The sequence below is a fragment of the Ahaetulla prasina genome, chromosome 11 (assembly GCF_028640845.1).
Source record: "Ahaetulla prasina isolate Xishuangbanna chromosome 11, ASM2864084v1, whole genome shotgun sequence".
NCBI lineage: Eukaryota > Metazoa > Chordata > Lepidosauria > Squamata > Colubridae > Ahaetulla > Ahaetulla prasina.
In genome coordinates this window covers 18563192-18588152 of record NC_080549.1, presented here as the reverse complement: position 1 = coordinate 18588152, position 24961 = coordinate 18563192, and the positions used below count along the sequence as shown (strand labels likewise).

The window sequence follows — 24961 nt, the reverse complement described above, 5'->3', positions numbered from 1 at the left end:
CGAATCCCTACTGCTGCCGTGTAACGGGGTGAGCTCCCGTTACTTGTCCCAGCTTCTGCCAACCTAGCAGTTTCGAAAGCACGTAAAAATGCAAGTAGAAAAAATTAGGGACCACCTTTGGTGGGAAGGTAATAGCCTTCTGTGCGCCTTTGGCATTGAGTCATGCCGGCCACATGATCACGGAGACGTCTTCGGACAGCACTGGCTCTTCGGCTTTGAAACGGAGATGAGCACTGCCCCCTAGAGTCAGCAACGATTAGCACGTATGTGCGAGGGGAACCTTTACCTTTACCTTTAATAGGTACAATATGCACACCAATCCATATTCAAATTCCTGCTTTAACTTCCAAATCGATAACACTGCATTGTTATCCACTACTGATAACAATGACTTTGAGGGATCTTTGGTGCTCACTGAGCTTGGTTGTTTTCTTTCAGATATTTCATTACCCCACTAGGTAACATCATCAGTCCTAAAAGGGAGTAGGGTTTGCTCTCTGTTTATATACAAGTAGTTTGCCTTGAATAAATAAGTAACTCTCCAATTCAGTCTAAGCTGAAAAGTCTTCTGCGTGAGATGTGTGAAGTATTAAAATAATATCTGGAACTCAACCAAGGAAGGGTATTTATTAACCTGTGATGCAAATGACATAGTTTGGGTTTGCCTGTTTAATGATCTATGTTCCAAATCCTCTACTGGAAAAAAAATGTGATTTTTGTCAAATGCTGGAAAGGAAAAGCCACAATGAGGCAAATTAAGATTAATTTGTCTTAAGAAGGACTCAAAATCTTATCTAGCCAACACCTCTTCCTAAAGTAAGAGCTGGACACCATGGTGATCAGAAATGAACTGTTTTGGGAGGTTTGCAGAAAATCTATGGGTTAAAAAGAAACTTTGTTGTTAAGGAGAAAGATCTGTGGCCAGAACAAGGAAAGAAAGCAAGAAATTTGAGAAGTTTAATGTGGGATGAATTATGCCCCACTCATCATCATCATCATCATAGCCTTTATTGTCAGTATACATCAGATATACAACAAAATTGGTTTAGTCCAGGGGTTAAATGCTCCCAGTTCGGACCGGATTGCCCAATCCAGTAGCAATGGTGGCAGGTGGTAGCAAAAATCCCTGGCCCTGCCCCCTGCCCCAGCTGAGTGGCGCGATCATCTGAGGTTGTTGTATTTTTTTTTTTTACTTTTAAAAGTATTTTTTCTTCGGCTGAAAAAATGCTTTTAAAAGTAAAAAAAAAGCCTCTGATATTTGTGTGGCTCAGCTGGGATCGTCAGAACCCTTTAAAAGCTTTTTTTAAACAACCTCTTCGGCAAAGCTGGCTGGGGCATTCTGGGAGTTAAAGTCCTCCAGGCTTAAAGTTTTCAAAGTTGGAGACCCCTGGTATAGAGAATAACCTTTACACAAGTAATTGGGAAGAGAAAAAAAAACTAGTCATACATTTCCAGATGTATGATTGTGATTGTGTTTAGAAGTCCGACAGCTCAGGGGTAGAAGCTGTTTTTAAACCTGTTTGTCCGGCTGGCTATACTTCGATGTCTTCTTCCCGATGGTAAAAGTGAAAAGAGACACTGGCCAAGGTGTGAATCATCCCTAAGTATCTTCCTATGTCCAATTTAAAAAAAAACAACACACATTTTCCTTGCATTTTGTCCTGAGCTTCTGTAGCTGGCCACCACTTTCAGAACTAGGTGAAAAGAGAGGCTAGCCCAGGGAAGGACAAAAGTACTGTATGAGATGTGCTTCTTGTAGCCTTACAACATACTGGTTGTGAAATATATTATGCAGATAAAGAATGTCTCAATTGTGACCATCTTAGCATCTTTCTTCATGGCCAACTCGTTCTTTTATTCACCTAGACGTGCTTGTGTTATCCGTGGACAAGTGGTAGCAGTCGATGGAACCCCTCTGGTTGGGGTCAATGTGAGTTTCCAACATCACAGTGATTATGGTTACACCATCAGCCGACAGGATGGAAGGTAAACAATTGTTGCTTTCATACCTTTCTCTGATGTTTATTTTTGCTGGTGAATTTTTTAATTAGGGAATTAGGGGAATAGGTTGAAAGTAAAGTGGAGGGGGGGAGATTTAAGCCCAAGAGTGCTTTGTCCATGAATTAAAAAGCCACTAAGAATTTGAATGATTCAATAGCACCACATGCAACAACAACACTTGAACACCATCAGCATTGACAAAATCCTCGCCAGTCAATTGCAAAAGGCAGCTTTGCTTTGAACAGCTTACATCCTCTGATGACACCTGTAATATTATTAAAAGAAAAACCTGTCTCTTTCATCAGGAAGGACTTGATAGCCGGATAAAAATGCCATATCCTCTCCGGATAAAAATGCCATACGCTCTCACAGAGAGGGCCTTCTCAGGGTGCCGTCCGCCAAACAGTGTCAGCTGGCGGCCCCCAGGAGTAGGGCCTTCTCTGTGGGAGCACCAACACTCTGGAACGAACTCCCCCCTGGCTTACGTCAAGTGCCTGATCTTCGGACCTTTCGTCGTGAGCTTAAAACATATTTATTCATTCAAGCAGGACTGGCATAAATAGTTATTTTAAATTGGGGTTTTAATAATATTTTAAATTTTTTAAATGTTTTAATTATCGGCCGCATAGTAATAGTTCATTTTAAATTCTTTTAACTGTATATATTCTGTGTTTTATTTTGGCTGTACACCGCCCTGAGTCCTTCGGGAGAAGGGCGGTATAGAAATTTAATAAAATAAAAATAAATAAAATAAATAAATAAATATCCAATCTAAGCATCTGGCTGATTTTGTGACCAACCATCATAACAATTACATTAAACTTGTATGTAAATGAAATTTAAATGAAACTTACGCCACCTGATTTCTAAAGAGCCTGAATCATAATAATAATACTCGATTGCCAACTGATTAATGAAAGGATTACATGTAAAAGTTTCTGTACATCCAAAATGCTATAAGATAGATGGATGGATGGATGGATGGATGGATGGATGGATGGATGGATAGATAGATAGATAGATAGATAGATAGATAGATAGATAGATAGATAGATAGATAGATATGGATGGAGATGGATTGATGGGCAGATTAGATGGATGGATGGATGGATGGATGGATGGATGGATGGATGGATGGATGGATGGATGGATGGATGGATGGAGATGCATGGATGGGCAGAGATAGATAGATAGATAGATAGATAGATAGATAGATAGATAGATAGATAGATAGATAGATAGATGGATTGATGGGCAGATTAGATGGATGGATGGATGGATGGATGGATGGAGATGCATGGATGGGCAGAGATAGATAGATAGATAGATAGATAGATAGATAGATAGATAGATAGATAGATAGATATGGATGGAGATGGATTGATGGGCAGATTAGATGGATGGATGGATGGATGGATGGATGGATGGATGGATGGGCAGAGATAGATAGATAGATAGATAGATAGATAGATAGATAGATAGATAGATAGATAGATAGATATGGATGGAGATGGATTGATGGGCAGATTAGATGGATGGATGGATGGATGGATGGATGGATGGATGGATGGATGGAGATGCATGGATGGGCAGAGATAGATAGATAGATAGATAGATAGATAGATAGATAGATAGATAGATAGATAGATAGATAGATAGATAGATAGATAGATATGGATGGAGATGGATTGATGGGCAGATTAGATGGATGGATGGATGGATGGATGGATGGATGGATGGATGGATGGATGGATGGATGGATGGATGGAGATGCATGGATGGGCAGAGATAGATAGATAGATAGATAGATAGATAGATAGATAGATAGATAGATAGATAGATAGATAGATAGATATGGATGGAGATGGATTGATGGGCAGATTAGATGGATGGATGGATGGATGGATGGATGGATGGATGGATGGAGATGCATGGATGGGCAGAGATAGATAGATAGATAGATAGATAGATAGATAGATAGATAGATAGATAGATAGATAGATATGGATGGAGATGGATTGATGGGCAGATTAGATGGATGGATGGATGGATGGATGGATGGAGATGCATGGATGGGCAGAGATAGATAGATAGATAGATAGATAGATAGATAGATAGATAGATAGATAGATAGATAGATAGATATGGATGGAGATGGATTGATGGGCAGATTAGATGGATGGATGGATGGATGGATGGATGGATGGATGGATGGATGGATGGAGATGCATGGATGGGCAGAGATAGATAGATAGATAGATAGATAGATAGATAGATAGATAGATAGATAGATAGATAGATGGATGCATGGATGGATAGATAGATAGATAGATAGATAGATAGATAGATAGATAGATAGATAGATAGATAGATAGATAGATGATAGATAGATAGATAGATAGATAGATAGATAGATAGATAGATAGATAGATATGATGGACGGATGGATGATAGATAGTGAGTGGGAGATAAATAGGCAGACAGAGAGACAGACATGGAGTATAATAAGTGCAAATGACCCTACAGCAGAATGAAAACCTCTTTAGGTTGTGGATTGTAATCTGTCAATCCAGTATTGTTAGATGGATGTTTTTTGACCCCAAAGTCTAGGGCTGACAGCCAGGGATATGCCCAAATTCATTCAAATGGCTTCTATGCCTAAGCACGGAATAAAATTTGGTTTTCCCACTCCTAATCCAGCATTCTGCTGCATCATATACATATACGTAATTACACATGTGCATAGACATATATATATACACACATATATATGCACACCTACAGAAGCATACACATACATTTTAATAGACTGTTTTTCCTTCCTTCCTTTGTGCAGTAATGCATCTGAACCAAAGGAAGTAAATAAAACCTCAACCCAGCCCTGAGATTAAAATTGGCTGATTAAAAGGGGACCTATCAATTAATCAGTTCAACCAATTAAAGCTCACAGAAGCAGAAAAAGCTCATGTTCAGAAATTTCATGCTTTCGTTCCTGTTTATTGCAATGTAAATACTCCAAAACTGAGAGTAAAACATTCATAGCCGTGATTGTAAGCAATGAAGCTAGTCTGTCTCTCCGTCCCTCCCTCTCTCCTTCTCCCTCCCTCCCTCTCTCTCTCTCTCTCCCTCTCTCTTTCCCTTTGTGTTTGTGAGAGAGAGAGAGAGATTTTGAAGGATCAAGTTGCAAGTAATCTTTTTATTTTTATTCCTCACTGTATATAATCTATGTAATGTTTCAGAAATTTGGTGGATTTTACATGATTAAGCCTAACTCCTTATCAGAATTCAGTACCATAGAAGATTTTCACATGAAGTGCATCTAGTCATAAAGTAAAGAAATCTTATTTATGCCACCTTACTTTAAAGGACAATATTAAAATTATAAGACAGTAGCTCTTTATCTGCTCTGTACTTTTTCTGGAATTCAGAAGACTTCTTTCTATCACTACTCACTGACCCTTAGTAAAAGCAGAGTGCAATTATTCTCTTCTGCCTTTTGTGTTGGTCATACAGTTTTGGCTCCACAAATAGCACTTAGACTTATACACCGCTTCATGGTGCTTTACAGCCCTCTCTAAGCAGTTTACAGAGTCAGCATTTTGCCCCCAATAATCTGACTCCTCATTTTACCCACCTCGGAAGGATGGAAGGCTGAGTCAACCTTGAGCCAGTCAGGATCGAACTGCTGGCAATTGGCAGAATTAGCCCGCAATACTGCATTCTAACCATTGCGCCACCACAGTGCCTATGCACGGAGGCATTCAGAACCTGATTATCAGGAATATAAGAAATCACATGAAAACTCATGGTAGATGATATAGGCAAAAGTCTCTTCCGATTTACCTTCAGCAATTGACCTCAAAACTATTTAGCACAGAGTTCCCATTGATTTTTGCTATGCGAGCAGCCTAGCAACTACTAAAAGGGAGATGTTTATTACAAGTAGCATCAGACTTCCCTCATCAGCTTCTTCTCAGAATTGTTGGATTTAATTGCCTAAGTCAATTTTATTTTGATCAATACTCAAGAACCTGTGTTAAAACATAATTTGAAAAGAAAAAAAGCACTCAGGCTTACATCAGCCGTTGTCTAATGTTCATTGTGACAGAACAGAATTGGATCGCTTCATATCTAAGAGAAGGAGGTTCACATAAACACTATCCGTTCTTGAGTGATGATGCAGTAAAATGATATTCAAAAGGTCTTTTTAGAAATTACGATAGTATATGACAAACTGTTTCCTGGATCGCCTTAGGCTGTTGTGACCTAGGCTCACTTAGGCACAAAAGACTTAGTCTTAAGTCTTTAAGTCTTAAGTCTTTAAGTCTTAAGTCTTAGTCTTTAAGACTTAGTCTTAAACAAAACTATTTTATTATAAAAGCTGGAGATTACTTCATTCCCAGCTTAGTCCAAATTAATTCCAAAACAAGTCCTTCAGAAAAAATCCTTTGGCCTTATCACAAACCTTTGTCTTCTTTGGCACCCTGCCAAAGGCTTTTCTTGGCAAAGCCCCATGAAGTTCAGAAACAAGAGATGCCGAATAGAAACGGATGTAGCAACGTTGCTTTCCTACAAAGAGCCCAAGAGCCTTTGCTGTTCTTTTAAGCCTTATGGGAAAGCCCAATCATCTCCTGGCCTTACTCCCGAAGGAGTTGTCCTTTTTGCTTTAGTTGCTCTTGCCTTCTGGCAGCTCTTTGCATGTGTGCACTAGGGAACAGGCTCCTCCTGTTCCTCTGCCTCTGTGCTGTCCGCCTCTGGAGGCTCCGGAGTCTGTGCATCGCTCCCAGATGGCTCTGGCCCCATTTCTGCCTCTGATGCAGAACCCTCGTTTGGGACTTCCCCTGACTCCAGGACTGGCCCATTGTCCTCCCTAGCCTCCTCAGTGTCTGACACTGCTGCTAACTCCGTGGGCTGCTGGCAGACCACAACATAGGCAGCTATGCCCAACTAGTAGGGTACAGAAGATATCTATGGAGACTTTCAATAATCCAGGTAATGGTTGTCCCAAAGGTGCTTTCCCCCTCCCCAAAAAAAGGCAACTGGACTTCTTTTTTTCTTTTTCTCAAAGACATTTCACTTCTCATCCAAAAAGCTTCTTCAGTTCAGAACTGAAGAAACTTCTTGGATGGGAAGCAAAACGTCTTCAAGGGAAAAAAAAGAAAGTCCAATTGCCTTTTGGAAAGCAAAAAGAAACGCACTTTTGATGCAGAAAATACTTCATAGAAGAATTAAAATCATAATGGGATAATTTTGGTATCCAGCTAAATCAAAAGGTTTGTGTTCTTTTTTTAGTTTTGACCTAGTGGCTGCCGGAGGCATCTCAGTCACCCTGATCTTTGATAGATCACCGTTCCTTCCCGTGAAAAGGACACTTTGGCTGGCCTGGAATAAGTTTATTGTGGTAGACAAAGTGGTCATGCAAAGAACAGAGGCGGAACTACCCACCTGTGATATCAGTAGCTTCATCAGCCCAAATCCAATTGTCATCCCTTTTCCTTTGACGACGTTTGGAGGATCATGTCCTGAAAGGGGAACCGTCATACCTGAATTACAGGTAAGAGAGATGTAAACAGTATTGTGATGTTATTGAGAAAAGAACGGAAATGGAGGCCCTTGGCTTCCTTCTGAGCTTAGTTGTTTTCTTGTAGACGTTTCATTAGTCATTGTCAGATCCCTATCCAGGGGAAGTGGGGACCCTGGATATATTATTTAGTTTATTACTTTCCTCATATCCCTCACACCCTGTACCCTGTTGATTCATAACCTTTATCTTGGCACCTAGGCACCCTGTGATTTTATCACCTTTTGGGGAATATAAAGGAGGGCCATGTGGGTTGAATCCTGTGGTGGGTTGCAAAAAATTTTACTACTGGATCTGTGGGTGTGTCTTGGTGGGCAGGGCATGGCTTGGTGGGTGTGGCTTGGTAGGCGTGGCATGACTTGGTGGGCATGGCATGGCTTGGTGGGTGTGGCATGGCTTGGTGGGTGTGGCTTGGGCGGCGTGGCATGGCTTGGTGGGTGGCATGGCTTGGGGGCGTGGCAGGGGAAGGATACTGTAAAATCTCCATTCCCACCTCACTCCAGGGAAAGGATACTGTAAAATCGCCATTCCCTCCCCAATCCAGGGGAAGGATACTGCAAAATCTCCATTTCCTCCTGATCAACTGGGACTTGGGAGGCAGAGAATAGATGCAGGTGGGGCCAGTCAGAATTTTTACTACTGATTCTCCAAACTACTCAAAATTTCCACTACCGGTTCTCCAGAACTGGTCAGAACCTGCTGAAACCCACCTCTGGTTGAATCACTTCAAAAGCGGGCAGAGGATGACCCTGAGAAAGTTCCCTTATCAAATTCTCAGGACGGCCATTACAATAACATCTCCACAGCTTTGGATTGGCTGAATCCACATTGGACTGCAGGAAGGGATTTCTAATTCCTTTATCCTAATTGTATTGCCTGAGGGAATTCAGAGTCTGCTTTTCTTTCGTCTTGCTATCACTCCAGTTCAATAAAAGGTTCCTTTTGAAATGCCAAAGTTTCAAGAGTCTTTCCTTTCTTGAACGAGAAGGAGAGGCCGGATCTTACACTCATACTAGGTGACATCATCAGTGCTAGTGGGGAGCAGAGTTTGCTCTCAATTTATATTCCAGTGGCTTGCCTTGATAGTGTTTGCGGAAGTGGTCTTTATTGGAAGGAACAGGAAAGTGTTGAGATAGGCTTCTTTATCTATCTAAAGTTTGTATCTTATTATTTATTGATTAAAGTTATTTATTGATAAAATTTAGATGCTCACTTTCAGCGTGATTCTGAATAGTGTGCGATGAAAGAAAAAAGTTATCTCTTGACATTAATTAATCCATCATAAAAGTTAATAAATAAATTACTTTAGTGCCTTTAATATGTGCAGAAATATAGTTTGCTTATTTTATTTATTAATTAAATTTATATGCACCCATCTCACTGTATGAACTGACTCTAGATGGCTTCCAAAATTCCAAAATTCATCAGTTCTTAAAACACTAGGTCGGTTAACCCTAGCTATTCACTACTTATTATTATCACAATGTGATTTATTAAGTTCTTCTGATTGGGAGGCAGCTTGATCAACTCTCTGAATTGAATCCACTTAATCTGAAGATTCTCTGGACTTTTGTACGTGCAGACGTGTGCTTTTATTGGGCTGACTTTCTCAAACAATTCAGTTTCACAACCGCAGTTGCAAATCCAAACAGATCAAATTGACTCAATTTTATAGGCTTAATTGCGAATAAATTGCAAATCAGGATTTGGCTGCTTTCAATTGCCACAGCAATGATGACTTGGAATTCTAGGAATTACAGAAGTAGTCCTTGATTTACAACAGTTTGTTTAGTGACCGTTCAAAGTTACAATGGCACTTTAAAAGTGACTTATGGCTTTTTTCCACGTTTATAGCTGTTGCATAATCCTCATGGTCACACGATCAAAATTCAGATGCTGAGCAATCAACTCATTTTTACGACCGTTGCAGTGTCTCAAGGTCACATCTTGCAACCTTCTGACAAGCAAAGTCCATGTGGAGGCTGGGTCCACTTCACAACTGTGATACTAACTTAACCACCTCAGTAATTCACAACTGGGGCAAAAAAAGTTGTAAAATGGAGCAAAATTCACTTAATAAATGTCCCGTTTAGGAACAGAAATTTTGGGTTCAATTGTGGTCTTAAGTCAAGGACTAGACATACAGTCCCAATTTATCTGGAAGATGCCAGATTAAATTAGAAATCCGGCCCAGAGTAATAACTCCAAGCAGTTAGGATCTTCTGGATGAAAAGCCATAAAGCTTTTGGAAAGCAAAACTGTACTGAGTTTTATTATGCTTAAGGTTATTAACCATTGTTGAAATGTTTCCTGCATGGAATTGTCTAAACCAGGGGTCTGCAAACTTGGCTCTTTTAAGACTTGTGGACTTCAACTCCCAGAGTTCCTCAGCCAGCTGGCTGAAGAACTCTGGGAGTTGAAGTCCACAAGTCTTAAAAGAGCCAAGTTTGCAGACCCCTGGTCTAAACTATCTTAAAAACGATCTGTGAACACAGCCCTCTTTATGGCAGTGAATTCCTTGTGTATGGACAATATCTCAGTCACCAGAGAAGGCTGACATGGTAGATTCTGACAAGATTTGTTGGGATGTTAACATGCACAACTCTTTTTTTTCTTTTTCAGGTAGTCCAGGAGGAAATATCCTTTCCTTCCAGCTTTGTGAAGCTGAGTTACTTGAGCAGCAGAACCTCTGGATACAAAACTTTGCTACGCATCATTTTGACACATTCTACGATCCCTCCTGGCATCACCAAAGTGCATCTCACTGTAACGATTGAAGGACGGCTGGCTCAGAAATGGTTTCCTGCTGCCATCAACCTCATCTATACTTTTGCGTGGAATAAGACAGATATTTATGGCCAGAAAGTATCTGGCTTGGCAGAGGCAATAGGTATGCCTGCTTTAACAGTACTATTGTGGGTGTGTTATAGGAGTAACAGCTAGCTCTGTTTTGATGCAAGTTATCCCTTCCAACATTAATAATGTTCATTTCTATAGCCAATGTCAATATCAAGTGTGAGGAAATCCGGAAATCCAGGAAATTCAAATGAATGGATAGATTTATTGCAAGCTTAAGCTCTCTATTTAATAGGTTAACAGAGTTGGAAGGGTCCTGGTCCAACCCCCACCCCATCCCACCTCCAAGTAGATTCTCTACAAGAATCTGAGCTACTAATGGACAAAGCAAATTGGCTGTAGATAAGAGTCAATGGAATTCAGAGTTGGCTGGACTTAGATTTCTTGTGGACGTGAAGGGATTTGAGTGTCAGACCTGCCACCATTTAAACTTCTAAATAGAAATGATCTTTGGCTCCCTTTTGTTGAAAAAGATATAGTTATATTAGAAGCCAAGTGCATTGCAGTAGAGCATAGCTGGAACTGAGAATCGTGTGCGAAAATCCCTAAATTCAACTTCTTCCTCCTACTTAACTACCTCCCATTGCTGTCCCCTCCCCATGTCAGTTAAGTGCAGGGTCCACGTGGAGGCTCTGGGAGGGCAAAAAATGGGCCTCCTGGAAGTTCTGGAAGTCCATAAATGGGCCCGTTTCTGGCCTCTGGAGGGCCTCCAGAGCCTGGGGGAGGCCTCTGGAGCCTGGGCAGGATGAAAACACCCTCCCACCATGGTGCAGGAGGCCAAATAGGCCACACTCACCATGGCCACGCCCACCCAGCAACTAGGCAGAGAACCGGTTGCTAAAATTTTTGAATCCCACCCCTGCTCCTTAATATGCGTGTGTGTGTGTGTATGGGGTATACCAAGGAAACTCCAAACAGGCTGAATGTAGTCTACTGTGGGTCACATGTGGGGAAAAGGGGCTTTAATACAGAAATCAGTGATTTCATAAGCTTCTGCCCAGTTGATTAATTCCATGGGGATGCATTGGAAAATTTGTTTCTGGATTTTTTTTCTTCTTAACTCCTAGTGAGATGTGGTCATTCATTTTCAGCCTCTATATTTCTTTTCTTGGGTTCTTCCATGATTTCAGAGTTTCTCACATTCTATTCAATTCTGGGAGATTTTTTTCTGTCAGGAAATAGGCAGATTTCCCAAGCTACTTTCTATCATTTTTCCAACATCTGGTGAATTGCAGAAAAAAAAAAAGAAAATGGATACTTAAAAGCTGGAAAGGGAAGTTTTGCGCTTAGAAATATTCAATTTGATTGTTGGGGCACCCTTAAGAAAGAGACTATGCCCATGTGGTCAGCAGGAGACTGATTAATACTGCTTTAATATTTTATGCAATTTATTTTAATATTACATGCATCTTCCACTGATTTTATTAAAGCTTCCCACTTCATCCCACCATTTTTGTTGGTGTTGCCTCTCATCCATCACACTAGTTGCCACCCTGTGAAATTATTATTGATCATAAGCACACCAGGCACTTTGTAAATGAAATGTTCCAATTTTGGATCTTAGCATAGCTGTCTCCAACTCTCAAAATGAATCCATTCTGATTCCACTCAATGTATTAGATAGATTCCATCGAGGGGCATGGTGACGTAGAAATGGAGTTCTCACCTCGCATTCAGGAAGCTGTGAGTTTGATCCTAGGCAGCGGCAGATATTTCTCTCTCTGAGCACAATAAGTAATTGTCTGCTGTGAACTCCACATAGGCATTGGAAAGGGCATCCAGCCAGTAAACAATCAAGGTTCTTGTCATGCCCCCATCAGAGCCTGAATCTGCGGGGGAAGACGAGCTAGAACTGGAACCGGCAAAGATCAAGGGGGTGACTTTGTTGGCTTCGGAGGAAAATGGGGAGGAGCAGGGCCAATCGGACCAGGGCCATTCAGGATTTGATTGGTTTGTAGGCAGAGAGGAACAGGGGCAGGATGACCAAGAGAGGCTAAGCAGTGAACATGAGAGATAGAGCTCAGGCAATGAACAAGGACCACCCCCTCCTGATCCTCGAGCACAGAGAGTGGAGAGAAGGCAAGAACAGTACAGATTGAGCTAGCACCCTGCCCCTCTTCACAAGGCACACCTGGGGACTGAGACTTAAGGAGACACTGTGGGGAGGGCCATTTGTCAGGAACAAATACTGAATTTATAGAGTGTTGAATGCCGACATTTGAACTTTCCTGGATTCCTTGCATTCTTTTTGGATTACTTGCCATGCTCCCTTGCTTCTTGGACTCCTCGACTTGCCCTGCTGGATTTCTTGCTGTGCAGCCATGGTGTTAATTCACAGCCTTGGGCTGGACTATTAGCAACCAGAGGCTGCTTGAGGTGTGTGTGGGGGCTTGTCCTCACATTGCTCTGGAGCTTTCCAGAAGCATGGGAGCGTTTGGGGAAATTTGGAGCAATAAAAGGGAGATTTGAACTACCAGCTGCCTGTGTTATCTCTGTGATGTGCCCTGAGTCATCACAGTCCTTTTACTTGTACTGACACCAGCAAGGGATTACAGGATTGTTAAAACCAAATAAAAAATAAAAAAAATAGATTCCATCATTGCACCTGGAAATAGAGGTTGGAACGCCTATGCCAAAGTAGGGTATTGTGAACACAATACATTTTCCATACAGGTAGTCCTTGACTTACAAAAATACAGGTAGTCCTTGATTTACAAAAAAAAAATAAAAAAATTCTGTGAGTTGAAGTCCGCCAGGCTTAAAGTTGCCAAGGTTGGAGACCTCTGCTCTACATAGTTTTCTCCATCTCTTCTCTTTCTGACAAACATCCCTGCATTGATGAGCAGATTTGATATCCAGCTGCTAAATGCCATTTGTCAGCTCCTTAGATTAACATTTGTAACTGGCAGCCAAAGTTATCAATGTCTGGAGCACACACCCACACACCCTATGCTGTGCCTTGCAGTCTTATTTACCTGTTTCTTTCCTTTGAATAAACATACTTCTTGACCTATATCTTAGAGTATTTGAAAAGCAGAATCAAGCAATATGCTGCCATCTGGAGGAGACCGCGGAAAATTTCACAGGACCGTTTTGGAAAGCAATAACAGCAGGGAGGGAGGAAGTCAATCAGACCAGAGCTGGAAGGGGCCTTGAAGGACTTCTAGTCCAACCCCCTGCTCAATCAGGAGACCCTACTTTCAGACAAGTGACTGTCTAGTCTCTCCTTAAAAATCTCCAAGGATAAAGCACCTAAAACTTCTGATGGCAAAGTGTTCCACTAGTTAATTGTCCTCACTGTTAGGAAGTTTCTCCTTAATTCCACGTTGCTTCTGTCCTTGATTAGTTTCCATCCATTGTTTCTTGTCCTGCCTTTTGGTGCTTGGGTAGATAAATTGACCCTCTCCTGTTTGTGGCAACTTCTCAAATACTGAATAGTGCTATCATGTCTCCCCTAGTCCTACTTTTCTCTAGATTAGCCAAACTCAAATCCTTCAACTGCTCTTCATATGTTTTAGTCTCCAGGCCTTTAATCAACTCAGTTGTTCTTCTTTGCATTTTTTCCAAAGTCTCAACAACTTTTTTGTAATGTGGTGACCAAAACTGGATGCAGTATTCTAGGTATGGCCTTATTTAAGGCTTTATAAAGCGCTACTAATACTTCATGTGATTTTGATTCTATTATTTATACAACCAAGGATCATATTAGCTTTTTTGGCTGCTGCCATACACGGCTGGCTCATATATGTGTGTGTGTGTGTGTGTGTGTGTGTGTGTGTGTGTGTGTATTTGTTTTCTGAGGTTTTCGCGGGTGTTTGTATGTAGGTCTTTGGTTATTCGGGTTTTCTCCCGTGTAGAGAATATACGAGAGAAAACCCGAATAACCAAAGACCTACATATATATATTTGTCACAACAGTACACACAAACATCGTCATATATAAAAACAACACATCATGAAAGAAAATATATATATATGTAAAAATATACAACAGCTATGTTAATTTGATATAATGAAGGGAACAATAGGACAGGAATGGTAGGCACTTTTGTGCTCTTATGCACGCCCCTTATAGTCCTCTTAGGAATGGGGTGAGGTCAATAGTAGACAGTTTTTGGTTGAAGATTTTGGGATTTTGAGTAGAGACTATGGAGTCAGGTAATGAGTTCCAAGCGTTAACAACTCTGTTACAGAAGTCATATTTTCTGCAATCAAGTTTGAAGTGGTTGACATTACGTTTAAATCTATTGTTTGCTCTTGTATTATTGCGATTGAAGCTGAAGTAGTCTTTTACAGGAAGGATATTGCAGTAGATGATTTTGTGTGTTCTAAGTTTTCTAATCCTAGGATTTCTAGCCTGGTGGTATAAGGTATTTTGTTGTTTTTGGAGGAGCAAAGAACTCTTCTAGTAAAATATTTCTGGACACGTTCGATTGTATTAATGTCAGAGATGTGGTATGGGTTCCAGACGGATGAGCTGTATTCAAGAATAGGTCTGGCAAATGTTTTGTATGCTCTTGTTAATTATTATTATTAATTATTATTAATTTATTTATTTAATATTTATTTAATATTATTTATTTATTTAATTTAATTTATTTATTTATTAATCATATTTAATACATTTGCTTGCTCTGTGCTTTTTTATAAAAAGAGAGAACTTTTTTTCCTTTTCTGCTGTGTCAACAACCACAATTATCAAGTTGTTGCAAATGGAGAAGGAAAGAAATGCAAAGTGAAACCAAGAATCTTTTACCCCAGTGTTTCCCAACCTGGAACTACTTTAAGCGGTGTGGACTTCAAACTCCCAGAATTCCCTAGCCAGCAGGCTGGGGAATTCTGGGAGTTAAAGTCCACACCGCTTACAGTGGTCAAAGTTGAGAAACACTGTTTTACCACATTTTTCTTTCACTTTTTTCCTTTGGTTATTTGTAATTACATCATGCTGTTTTATGTAACAATCACAACAACACTATAAATGCTTTATATATCTCGAGTCCTGGCAATTTCATTGAATAATAACAAGAATAATAACAGAGTTGGAAAGGACCTTGGAGGTCTTCTAGTCCAACCCCCTGCTTAGGCAGGAAACCCTACACCATTTCAGACAAATGGTTATCCAATCTCTTCTTAAAAACTTCCAGTGATGGAGAATTCACAACTTCTGCAGGCAAGTTGTTCCACTGATTAATTGTTCTAGCTGTCAGGAAATGTCTTCTTAATTCTAGGTTGCTTCTCTCCTTGATTAGTTTCCATCCATTGCTTCTTGTCCTGCCCTCAGGTGCTTTGGAGAATAGCTTGACTCCCTCTTCTTTGACCAATCTGCATAACATTGTTGACATTTGGAAAATTTATCTCACTTCCCGGTTATATTTTTCTAGCCAAGTATGAGCCAAATTTGATCTTTGTTTTGCTTTTGAGGAGAACCAGAAATGGCTAAGTGTTCCTACTTTGTTGGATCATTTACATAACATTAAAACAAAACAGTCAACTGTTTTAAAATAATCAAAAAGAAAAAGTCGAGGCATTGCACAGATTCATCCATTGAAGAACATTGATGCAATAATGCCAGGAGTTTCCATAACTGCTCCTTTGATTTGTGCAAAGTACTTGTAGACATTAAATGAACCCTGGTTGTGCAGTGGTTAGAATGCAGTATTGCAGGCAAACTCTGCCCACTGCCAGCAGTTCGATTCTTTTCTTTTTTTTGCCAAAAAGTTTTTTTTTATTTTTTAAAAAACTTAATAATAAAAAAATCATTGTTAACAAATTATTGGTCAGGTACATCTTTAAACATATCAAATTTCACCCAAATTTATAATCTAGTACAATATATTCCCTTCCTTCTTAAATTTAGTTATTTATTTGTGCAAATCTAATCAAATTCAACACATTCTGAAAATTATTTAAATGAAGTTTAGTCCTCGTGCTTACTTCCCCAAAACATCAATAATAAATCTTCTATTTACATTTTTAAATTTCATTCACAACTTTGCATCTACATTATTAATCAAAGGTCAGACCCCCTAGAATCTCTTCCTTAAAAACTGCCCAGAGATCACATAGACAATTTCTTTCTTCCCTCATCGTCATCCTCTGTCTTTAAATCAAATAACATATATTCAAAATTCCCATCTAATCCTTTATAATACCAAACAAAAAAAAATTAATATTTAAAAGGGGTGCACTAATTATAAAAATATTCCAAATTCAACACATTCTGAGAGTTATTAAAATAAAATTTAATCCTCGTGTTTGCTTCCCCAAAACATCAATAATAAGTCTTCTATTTACATTTTTAAGTTTCATCAATCTCAATTTTGCATTTACATTATTGATCAAAGGTCAGACCACCTAAAATCTCTTCCTTGAAAACTGCCCAGAGATCACATAGACAATTTCTTTCTTCCCTTCTCTTCATCCTCTATCTCTAAATCAAATAACATATATTCAAAATTCCCCTCTAATCATATATAATACCAAACAGAAAATTTAACATTTAAAAGGGGTTCACTAATTATTTCCACCAATTGTTTCTACAATATATTTAATTATTCCCTTAGAAGTTTTTAACAGATCATTTCATTACCTCACCCATACATAAAAATAAAAAAGCAAAAAAGGGACAAGAAAAAACAACTTTTGCCCAAACATAAAAACCCTCATTTCCCTCTTATCCCAATTCTAATATCTTTCCCTCCATTTCCCAAAACATCAAATTACTTTTATTACATTTGTCACTTATATTTTAAGATAGATATTAACATTTTCTATTTTAAATTCTTTAGATGATTCTAAAAGCAGCCATTAGTTCCTTTCAAAGCAATATTATATGCCCACGTCAACAGGACCTTCTCTGGGGGAATAGTCTGCTATTCCATTCTTACGGTCTTTCTCTGCCTTTGGATCCTTGCTTAAATAACAAATTCTCCAAATCTGTAATCCAAGAGCACACCATCTAAAATTCTCTTCCAAAACTGTTGTGCAGTCCCAAAAACGCCAATCGTTTGTGGGAATAGTCACAAGAAAGCTATTTGACTCTTTTTTTATATATATAAAAAGTTTTATTTTAACATTCATATCCAATAACATATTTAATGTACCATCATATACAATTAATCGGACCTGCCCGGTCACCGCCCCCTTCCTACTCTCTTCCCTTCTCTACCTTCTTCTACTTTCCACGACCATCCTCCCCTCCCCTTCTCTTATCTATCTCCTCTCCTCCTTCCTCCCTACTCTTTTCTTCTCCCTCTTCTATCCCTCTTCCTTCCTTTCCTCTCCTCCTCTTCTCTTTCCTACCTCCTTCTCTCTTCTACTTCCTTCCTTCCCATCATTCTGAAATGATAGCCAGGCAGCTCCAATCTTACATTGATTATACATCTTCAATCATCACTGTACATTAACCATCAATCCATTTTCTACCTCATCCCCCCTCCCCCTCCCTTTGACTCTTACTATCTTCTTCTGCCTCTATGTGTCATCTTGAAACAGTTGCAGTTCACAACCAATAAGTAGCCATTTTGGTGACGAAGCTTCTTTGTTCCCAAATGCTTCAGTACATGGAGGTTAATTTTCCCAAGTTTTTCTTTAACTATATTGAAAGTTAAGTTTTTTAAATCCAAAACAACAATTTTTTCCCCCATTTTTCTTTCATCTTTACTGTATCTTCTCTTAAATTGCATTTTCAATTTAAAATATTCGTTTTCATTTTATGTCCAACTTATTTATCTTCCAGGATTTATCTCTTGTAGGTTGCTTTAATATTCCATAGATTTAGGGTAGAGGGATTTGAGACATTTATTTAATAAGTTCAAAAATTATTTAATAAGTTCAAAAATTTCTTTTATACTTTTCTCATTATATCTTTAATTTCCATTTATAGTCCATTAACACTTCCAGGGTTTTCCAAACCATTACTTAGTAAAAACTTATTTTTCCTTTCCTTATTTAAACAGGGCTCTACTTCCATTCCAAGCCCCCAGAGCTAATTCAATTCCAGAGTGTGTATTTGTTAAATTGATTCTTTCCACTTTCACTTCCTCTTCAATTAGCCACCCGACTGAAGGTTTCTCCCAGTGCTTGCGCTTATTTTAAAATATTTTTTCTTCGTGAGCTCACAACTCACCTGACTTCAACAATTTGTCTCCTGATGTTTCTTCCTCCTGCTCATTCTTGTGGCTGCCGCGGCTTCGGTGCCACCACCACCATGGACGATGGCAGCTGCATTCCTCCCCTTTGGGTCTGGGGGAAAGAATCCGGAGCTGTGGGGAGTTTGCAGCCCCCCCCCCCCCCCCGTTCACTCCGGCAGCTCCCCTACTCTTCGCTGCCCCTAGAGGTCAGCTGTAATCCGATCCTAAATTAGGATGGACTCCCAGATCGGGGAGGTATCGGCGCAAACCCTGGAGCCATCGGGGTTTGCGATGTCTCACCCGCGACGCTGGCTACGCCTCCAGCAGTTCGATTCTCACCAGCTCAAAACTGACGCAGCTTTCCATCCTTCCAAGGTGGTAAAATGAGAATCCAGATTTTTGGGGACAATATGCTGACTCTGTAAACCACTTAGAGAGGGCTGTAAAGCACTGTGAAGTATTATATAAGTCTAAGTGCTATTGCTATTAACCTATTAACACAGAAGGAGTTAGGAAGCATCCCCAGTGTCTAAAACTAGTAACAGTCAGGGAAATTCAGGGAAAATTGAAAACAAAAACTCAGGAAGTATACTGAACTACAGGGAGTCCTTAACTTACCACCACAGCTGAGCCTCTGTTGCTAAATGAAATCCTTGTTAAGTGAGTTTTGCTCCATTTTACGACCTTTCTTGCCACAGTTGTTACGGCAATCGCTACAGTTGTTAAGTTAGCAACACAATTGTTAAGTGAATCTGGCTTTATTTGTCAGAGGGTCATAAAAGGTGATCACATCACCAGGGGAGACCGCAACCATCATGAATATGAGCCAGTTGTCAAGTGCCCGAATTTTGATCATATGACCATGAGGAGGGCTGCAATGGTCGTAGGTGTGAAGAATGATCAAACGTCACTGTTTTCAGTTCCATTGTAACTTTAAATGGTCACTAAATGAATGGTTGTAAGTCAAGGACTACCAGTATAACCAAAATGGTTACTGTAGAGCAAAGCTGTCCTCCAGGCTTAAAGTTGCCAAGCTTGGAGATCCCTGCTCTACAGCAACTCCGGTTGAGAACCAGCCAAAATACAGACCATGTTCTAGATCAGGAAAGACACTGACATATCCTCTTTCTAGATTTCTCAACGAGCTTTTGACTTCCCTTGCTCCTTGTACTCATCTTCTGGTCCTTACAGCAATTCAGCCATCTGGGAGAAAGTGTTCCGAGAAACCCCACCTTAGTTAACTCATTATGAAAGAGGCTAAGAAAATCCTATGGCAGTTTGCAGGATTCTATATGTACACCAGAGCAGCAGTAAAAAGATAGATAGTAGATAGACAGACAATGGATGAATGGAGAAGCAGACATGTATGTTAGCTAGATTTCTTCCTTCCTTCCTTCCTTCCTTCCTTCCTTCCTTCCTTCCTTCCTTCCTGCCTGCCTGCCTGCCTGCCTTCCTGCCTTCCTGCCTTCCTGCCTTCCTGCCTTCCAGACAGACATATATGTTAGCTAGATTCCTTCCATCCTTCCTTCTTTCTTTCCTGCCTGCCTGCCTGCCTTACAGACAGACAGACATATATGTTAACTAGATTCCTTCCTTCCTTCCAAGACAGACATATATGTTAACTAGATTCCTTCCTTAATTACAGACAGACAGAAAGACATGTTAGCTAGATTCCTTCCTTCCTTTCTGCTTGCCTGCCTTACAGACAGACAGACATATATGTTAACTAGGTTCCTTCCTTCCTTCCCCCCTTCCTTCCTCCCTCTCTCCCTCCCTTTCTTCCTTCCACACAGTCCTTGAAAACAGCCTGTGCATCTTTCCAATTCTTGTCTTCAGCTAAAATATTAGAGGACAGTATGTCAAACTTTACTGTGATTCAGTGAAGCAAGCCTATTTCCAAACATTTCACAGCTAAGAGCAATGACCATTCTATGTTGAAGAGAGATAGGTGGTTAACGTAGAACAGAAATGAAATGTCTAATCCTCCTTTTGTAACCGAACCAAAGGAGGGAAGAGCACCATAGATCCACAGTTGGTTATTTCTCATTTCAATAAAACTTACACTTGTTGCAATTTATGGGCTGATGGAAGAGATGTTTGACCGAAAAGGCAAAAACATACATTGAATTAATAAGTAAATTAAGCATGACCAGATACTCCAGTTGCAGGATGAAAGGAGTGCACTGAAAAACTGGGATTTATGACAACCTTTCAATATCCATTGCTATAAATCAAGCTAGTGAAAAGCCCAATTAAATTGCCCTCTCAAATTGACCAAGGTCTCTTTTGCATGCAATACTCCTCACATTCAAGTTGAAGGCAGTTTTAAAAGTGCAAATGCGATTAACTAAGCAAACATATTTTGCAGATGATGTGAGACATAAGCGAGAGCACAGACTCCTGTCGTAGATGCCAACTTTCATTTTTTTTTAAAAAAAAATATCTTGAGCCAAAGTCTCAGGCTAGCCATCCGTGCCTCACAGTAAAAACTGAACGATTTTGAGCGTGTACTCTGTGGAAATCTCTGCTGTGCCACTCTCAGCTATACCAAACTGGGAGAAAAAAGACGGAAAAGGCCTCTATTCGTGAAGAAAATAATACTGAAAATTTTGTAAAGACAGCCCAATTCTAAATATGAGTGGTCCTCAACTTACAATCATTTGTTTAGCGGCTGTTTGAAGTTACAAGTTACACCTTTTGCAACAAGCAAAATCAATAGGGAAGCCCAATTCACTTAACAACCGTGATATATATATATAACAACTGCACTGATTCCCTTAACATCTGTGTCAAGAACGGTCGTAAAATGGAGCAAAAATCACTTACCCGTATTTTTCGGGATATAAGACGCACCGGAGTATAAGAGGCATCTTAGTTTTTGGGGAGGAAAATAAGAAAAAAGCTGATTGGCAGGTGGATCGGCCTCCTGAAATATCCCCAATCAGCTATTCCCAGAGGTCAATTTTAGCAACAGGTTCCTTGGTTGTAAGCTCTGTGCCTTTCTTTTTTTTCTTTTCTTTTTTTTGGCTTTTTTTCCTGCCTCTGTAACGTCTGAAACTCTGGTTCAGAAAAAACTTTTTTTTCTGCCTCTGAAAACCTCCGAAACAGCTTCAGAAAAAAAGCCTTTAAAGCTTTATTTGGGGGTTTTTTTTCTGAAGCTCTATTTGGGGGCTTCTTTTCTGAAGCTCTATTTGGTGGGTTTTTTTTTTCCTGAAGCTCTGTTTGTGGGCTTCTTTTCTGAAGCTTCTTTCAGCCTCTGAAACCTCCATTTGAGAAGCTGGGCAGGGTTACATTCGAAGTATAAGACACACCCAGATTTTCACCCTCTTTTTTGGGGGAAAAAGGTGCGTCTTATATGCTGAGAAATACGGTAATTGTCTTGCTTAGCTACAGAAATTTTGGGCTCATTTACGGTCGTAAGACAAGGACTACCAGTACAGAGCACCAGCTGCAGACCAACTCTGGACCACTCTGAAATATTTGTGTACCATTTGGGGCCTTGTTTATGCCATTTTTAAGGTCTTGTGCATGGTTATCGAAAGCCCTGTTCCTCAGCAAACATCCTTTCCTTCTGCAACATGAACAACAAACTTCGTTTGTTTTTGAGTTTTCACTTAAATATTTCACATCAAGTATTGAGTGGGGCAGAAATTAAATTAGTGATGAGAAGGTTTTTGTGGCCGGAGGAATGGGAAGGAATATAACGGTACTCAAAATCGGTTCCATTAAAATCTTGGAACTTTATTTTTTTAAACAGAAGCTCTTATTTCCCTACTTAAAGCCATTTAGATGTCTTCTCTTGTGAACCAATGGACTGAGCATGACACATAGCCTGGTACTTGAGAGACTGCCTGTCTCCCAAACTCCCAAACCCAACCAACTTGATCTCGAAGGCTTGATGTGCTCTGATATGCTTCACTTAAACAATGTCATCTTCGTTGACCTGCCTTCTCTGCTGTAGACCCCGCCCTTTGGAGTAGCCTGCCTGGCTGCCTGGCTGCCTGCCTGCCTGCCTGCCTGCCTGCCTGCCTGCCTGCCTGCCTGTTGTGACCCAGGCCCAAGTAGTTATTGCCAGACACAGTCAGACCTACCCAAACATATTTTATTAGAACAGCTGAGAATTACTTGATTCTCAGCTTAGTCCAAATTAAGTCCAAAACAACATCCTTCATAAAAAGTCCTTCGGCCTTATCACAAACTTTTGTCTTCTTTGGTACCCTGCCAAAGGCTTTTCTTGACAAGAACCCCACAAAGTTCATAAACAGGAGACAGGAAACAATTGTAGCAACGTTGCTTTCCTACAAAGCACCCAAGAGCCTTTGCTGTTCTTTTAAGCCTTATGGGAGGGGCCAATCATCTCCTGGCCTTACTCCCCAGTTGACCTTTTGCCTTAGATGCTCTTGCCTTCTGGCAGCTCTTAGCATGCACACACTAGGAATAGGCTCCTCCTGTTCCTCTGTCTCTCTGCTGTCCGGCTTTGGAGGCTCCGGAGTGTGCACATCGCTCCCAGATGGACCTGGCCCCATCTCTGGCTCCAATGCTGAGCCCTCTTCCGGGCCTTCCCTTGACTCCAGGACTGACCCATTGTCCACTCCAGCTTCCTCATTGTCCAACTCCGCTGCCAGCTCTACAGGCTGCTGGCAGACCCCAACACTTCCTTCCTTCCTTCCTTCCTTCCGAGATTAGGGTGGCCTGAGTTCTTTTAGTCTTTCCTAAGGCTTTATAAACCTGGTTATGGTCCTAGGCCCGGGGCCCTGAATGTATTCAGGGCCGTGTTTCTTGACTATACCGACCATCATCATCATCATCATCATCATCATCATCATCATTATTATTATTATTTCCTCAGCTGCTGTATATATTTTTCTGCTGTTTCCAATTATTTAAATTGTTACTGGGTTGAAGTGGGTAGCTGAAGAAATAAAACTAATAAATAAAATAATGTTTGTGTTCGATGCTTGTGATCCACCCAGATTCCTTTCACATCAGGGGGCATGCAAGTTTAATTTACATACCAGTTGAATGTAATTATGATGATAGTTGGTCACACAGTCAGCCAGGGGTTTTAGATTGGATTTAGCATTTTGGTCCACCCATCCAGTCCTTCCCATACCATCCACAGGATGTCTGCTGTTCCAAGTATAGCTGCCTTTTGCAATTGACTGATGGGGATTTTGTCAATGCCGTTGGTGTTCAAGTGGTGCTCCAGATGTTTTGGGATTTCACCCAAGGCGCCTATTACTGTTGGTCTAAGTCAGGGGTCTGCAAACCTGGCTCTTTTAAGACTTGTGGACTAACTCCCAGAGTTCCTCAGCCAGCTTTGCTGGCTGATGAACTCTGGGAGTTGAAGTCCACAAGTCTTAAAAGAGCCAAGTTTGCAGACCCCTGGTCTAGGTTGCCACATATTGTTCTACTTCTATTTGCAGGTGTTTGTATCTTGCGATTTTCTCCCATTCTTTCTCTTCTAGTCTGCTTTTTCCAAGACTGCAACATCGACAATACAGACTTTTTTTTTTGTCCGTCTTATCGACAATTGTTAGGTCTGGATTGTTATATGGCAGGTGCTTATTTGTTCAGTTTCTAAAGGTGCCTTAGCTTTTTCATTTGCTGTTACTTTGTCTGGTTTATATTATTGTTCAAGAAAGAAAGGGGGCCAGGGGGGCCTTCCATTCATATATTTCCATACTTCTATGCAAGTCTCAGGCAAGAGATTGAGAGAATTGTATATATGAATGTATGTAAACATTTTCACGTAGCCCAGAAGCCAACGTTGTCAATGCTGGGTTAAGATTTTTAAAAATTGCAGGACTCTATTTATCTAAGCATTTTTCACGTCATTTTATGTTCAGGCTGATTCTTCTCTAGGGCCTCTGGTGGCTCAACGGACTAAGTCTGTCTGTTATTAACACAGCTGCTTGCAATTACTGCAAGTTCAAGTCCCACCAGGCCCAAGGTTGACTCAGCCTTCCATCCTTTATAAGGTAGGTAAAATGAGGACCCAGATTGTTGGGGGGTAATAAAAGTTGACTTTGTATATAAATATACAAATGGATGAAGACTATTGCTTAACACAGTGTAAGCCGCCCTGAGTCTTCAGAGAAGGGCGGGATATAAATTCAAATTTTTTAAAAAATGCTTTGGCTTAGGCTCCTGTCAAATATGCAAGTTATTCATATTAGTTTCCTGAAGATATTTTCTGCTTTTACTGCCACCAGAAAAAGGGAGAATCAACATTTTCAAAGAAAATTCCTCATGACTCCTGCCCCCCTCCCACATCCAAGAAACAGGACAATCATGTAATTCTATTACCATTGGGAACTTCATCCCAAAGATGAAGTCCCTAATTTCCTGCCTAGTAGAAAAAATGTAGAAAAATGCTTTTAAAAGTTTT

General features: G+C 40.3%; 1 protein-coding gene across 1 annotated transcript in view; it reads left to right on the top strand.

Moving 5' to 3' along the window:
• TENM1 (teneurin transmembrane protein 1) overlaps positions 1-24961 on the top strand; it is a 544190-nt gene that overhangs the window by 422914 nt on the left and 96315 nt on the right. The window contains exons 15-17 of the mRNA XM_058196608.1: positions 1867-1986; positions 7294-7555; positions 10205-10472. Of these exons, the coding sequence (XP_058052591.1) occupies positions 1867-1986; positions 7294-7555; positions 10205-10472 (650 nt within the window). The remainder of the gene's footprint in view (positions 1-1866; positions 1987-7293; positions 7556-10204; positions 10473-24961) is intronic.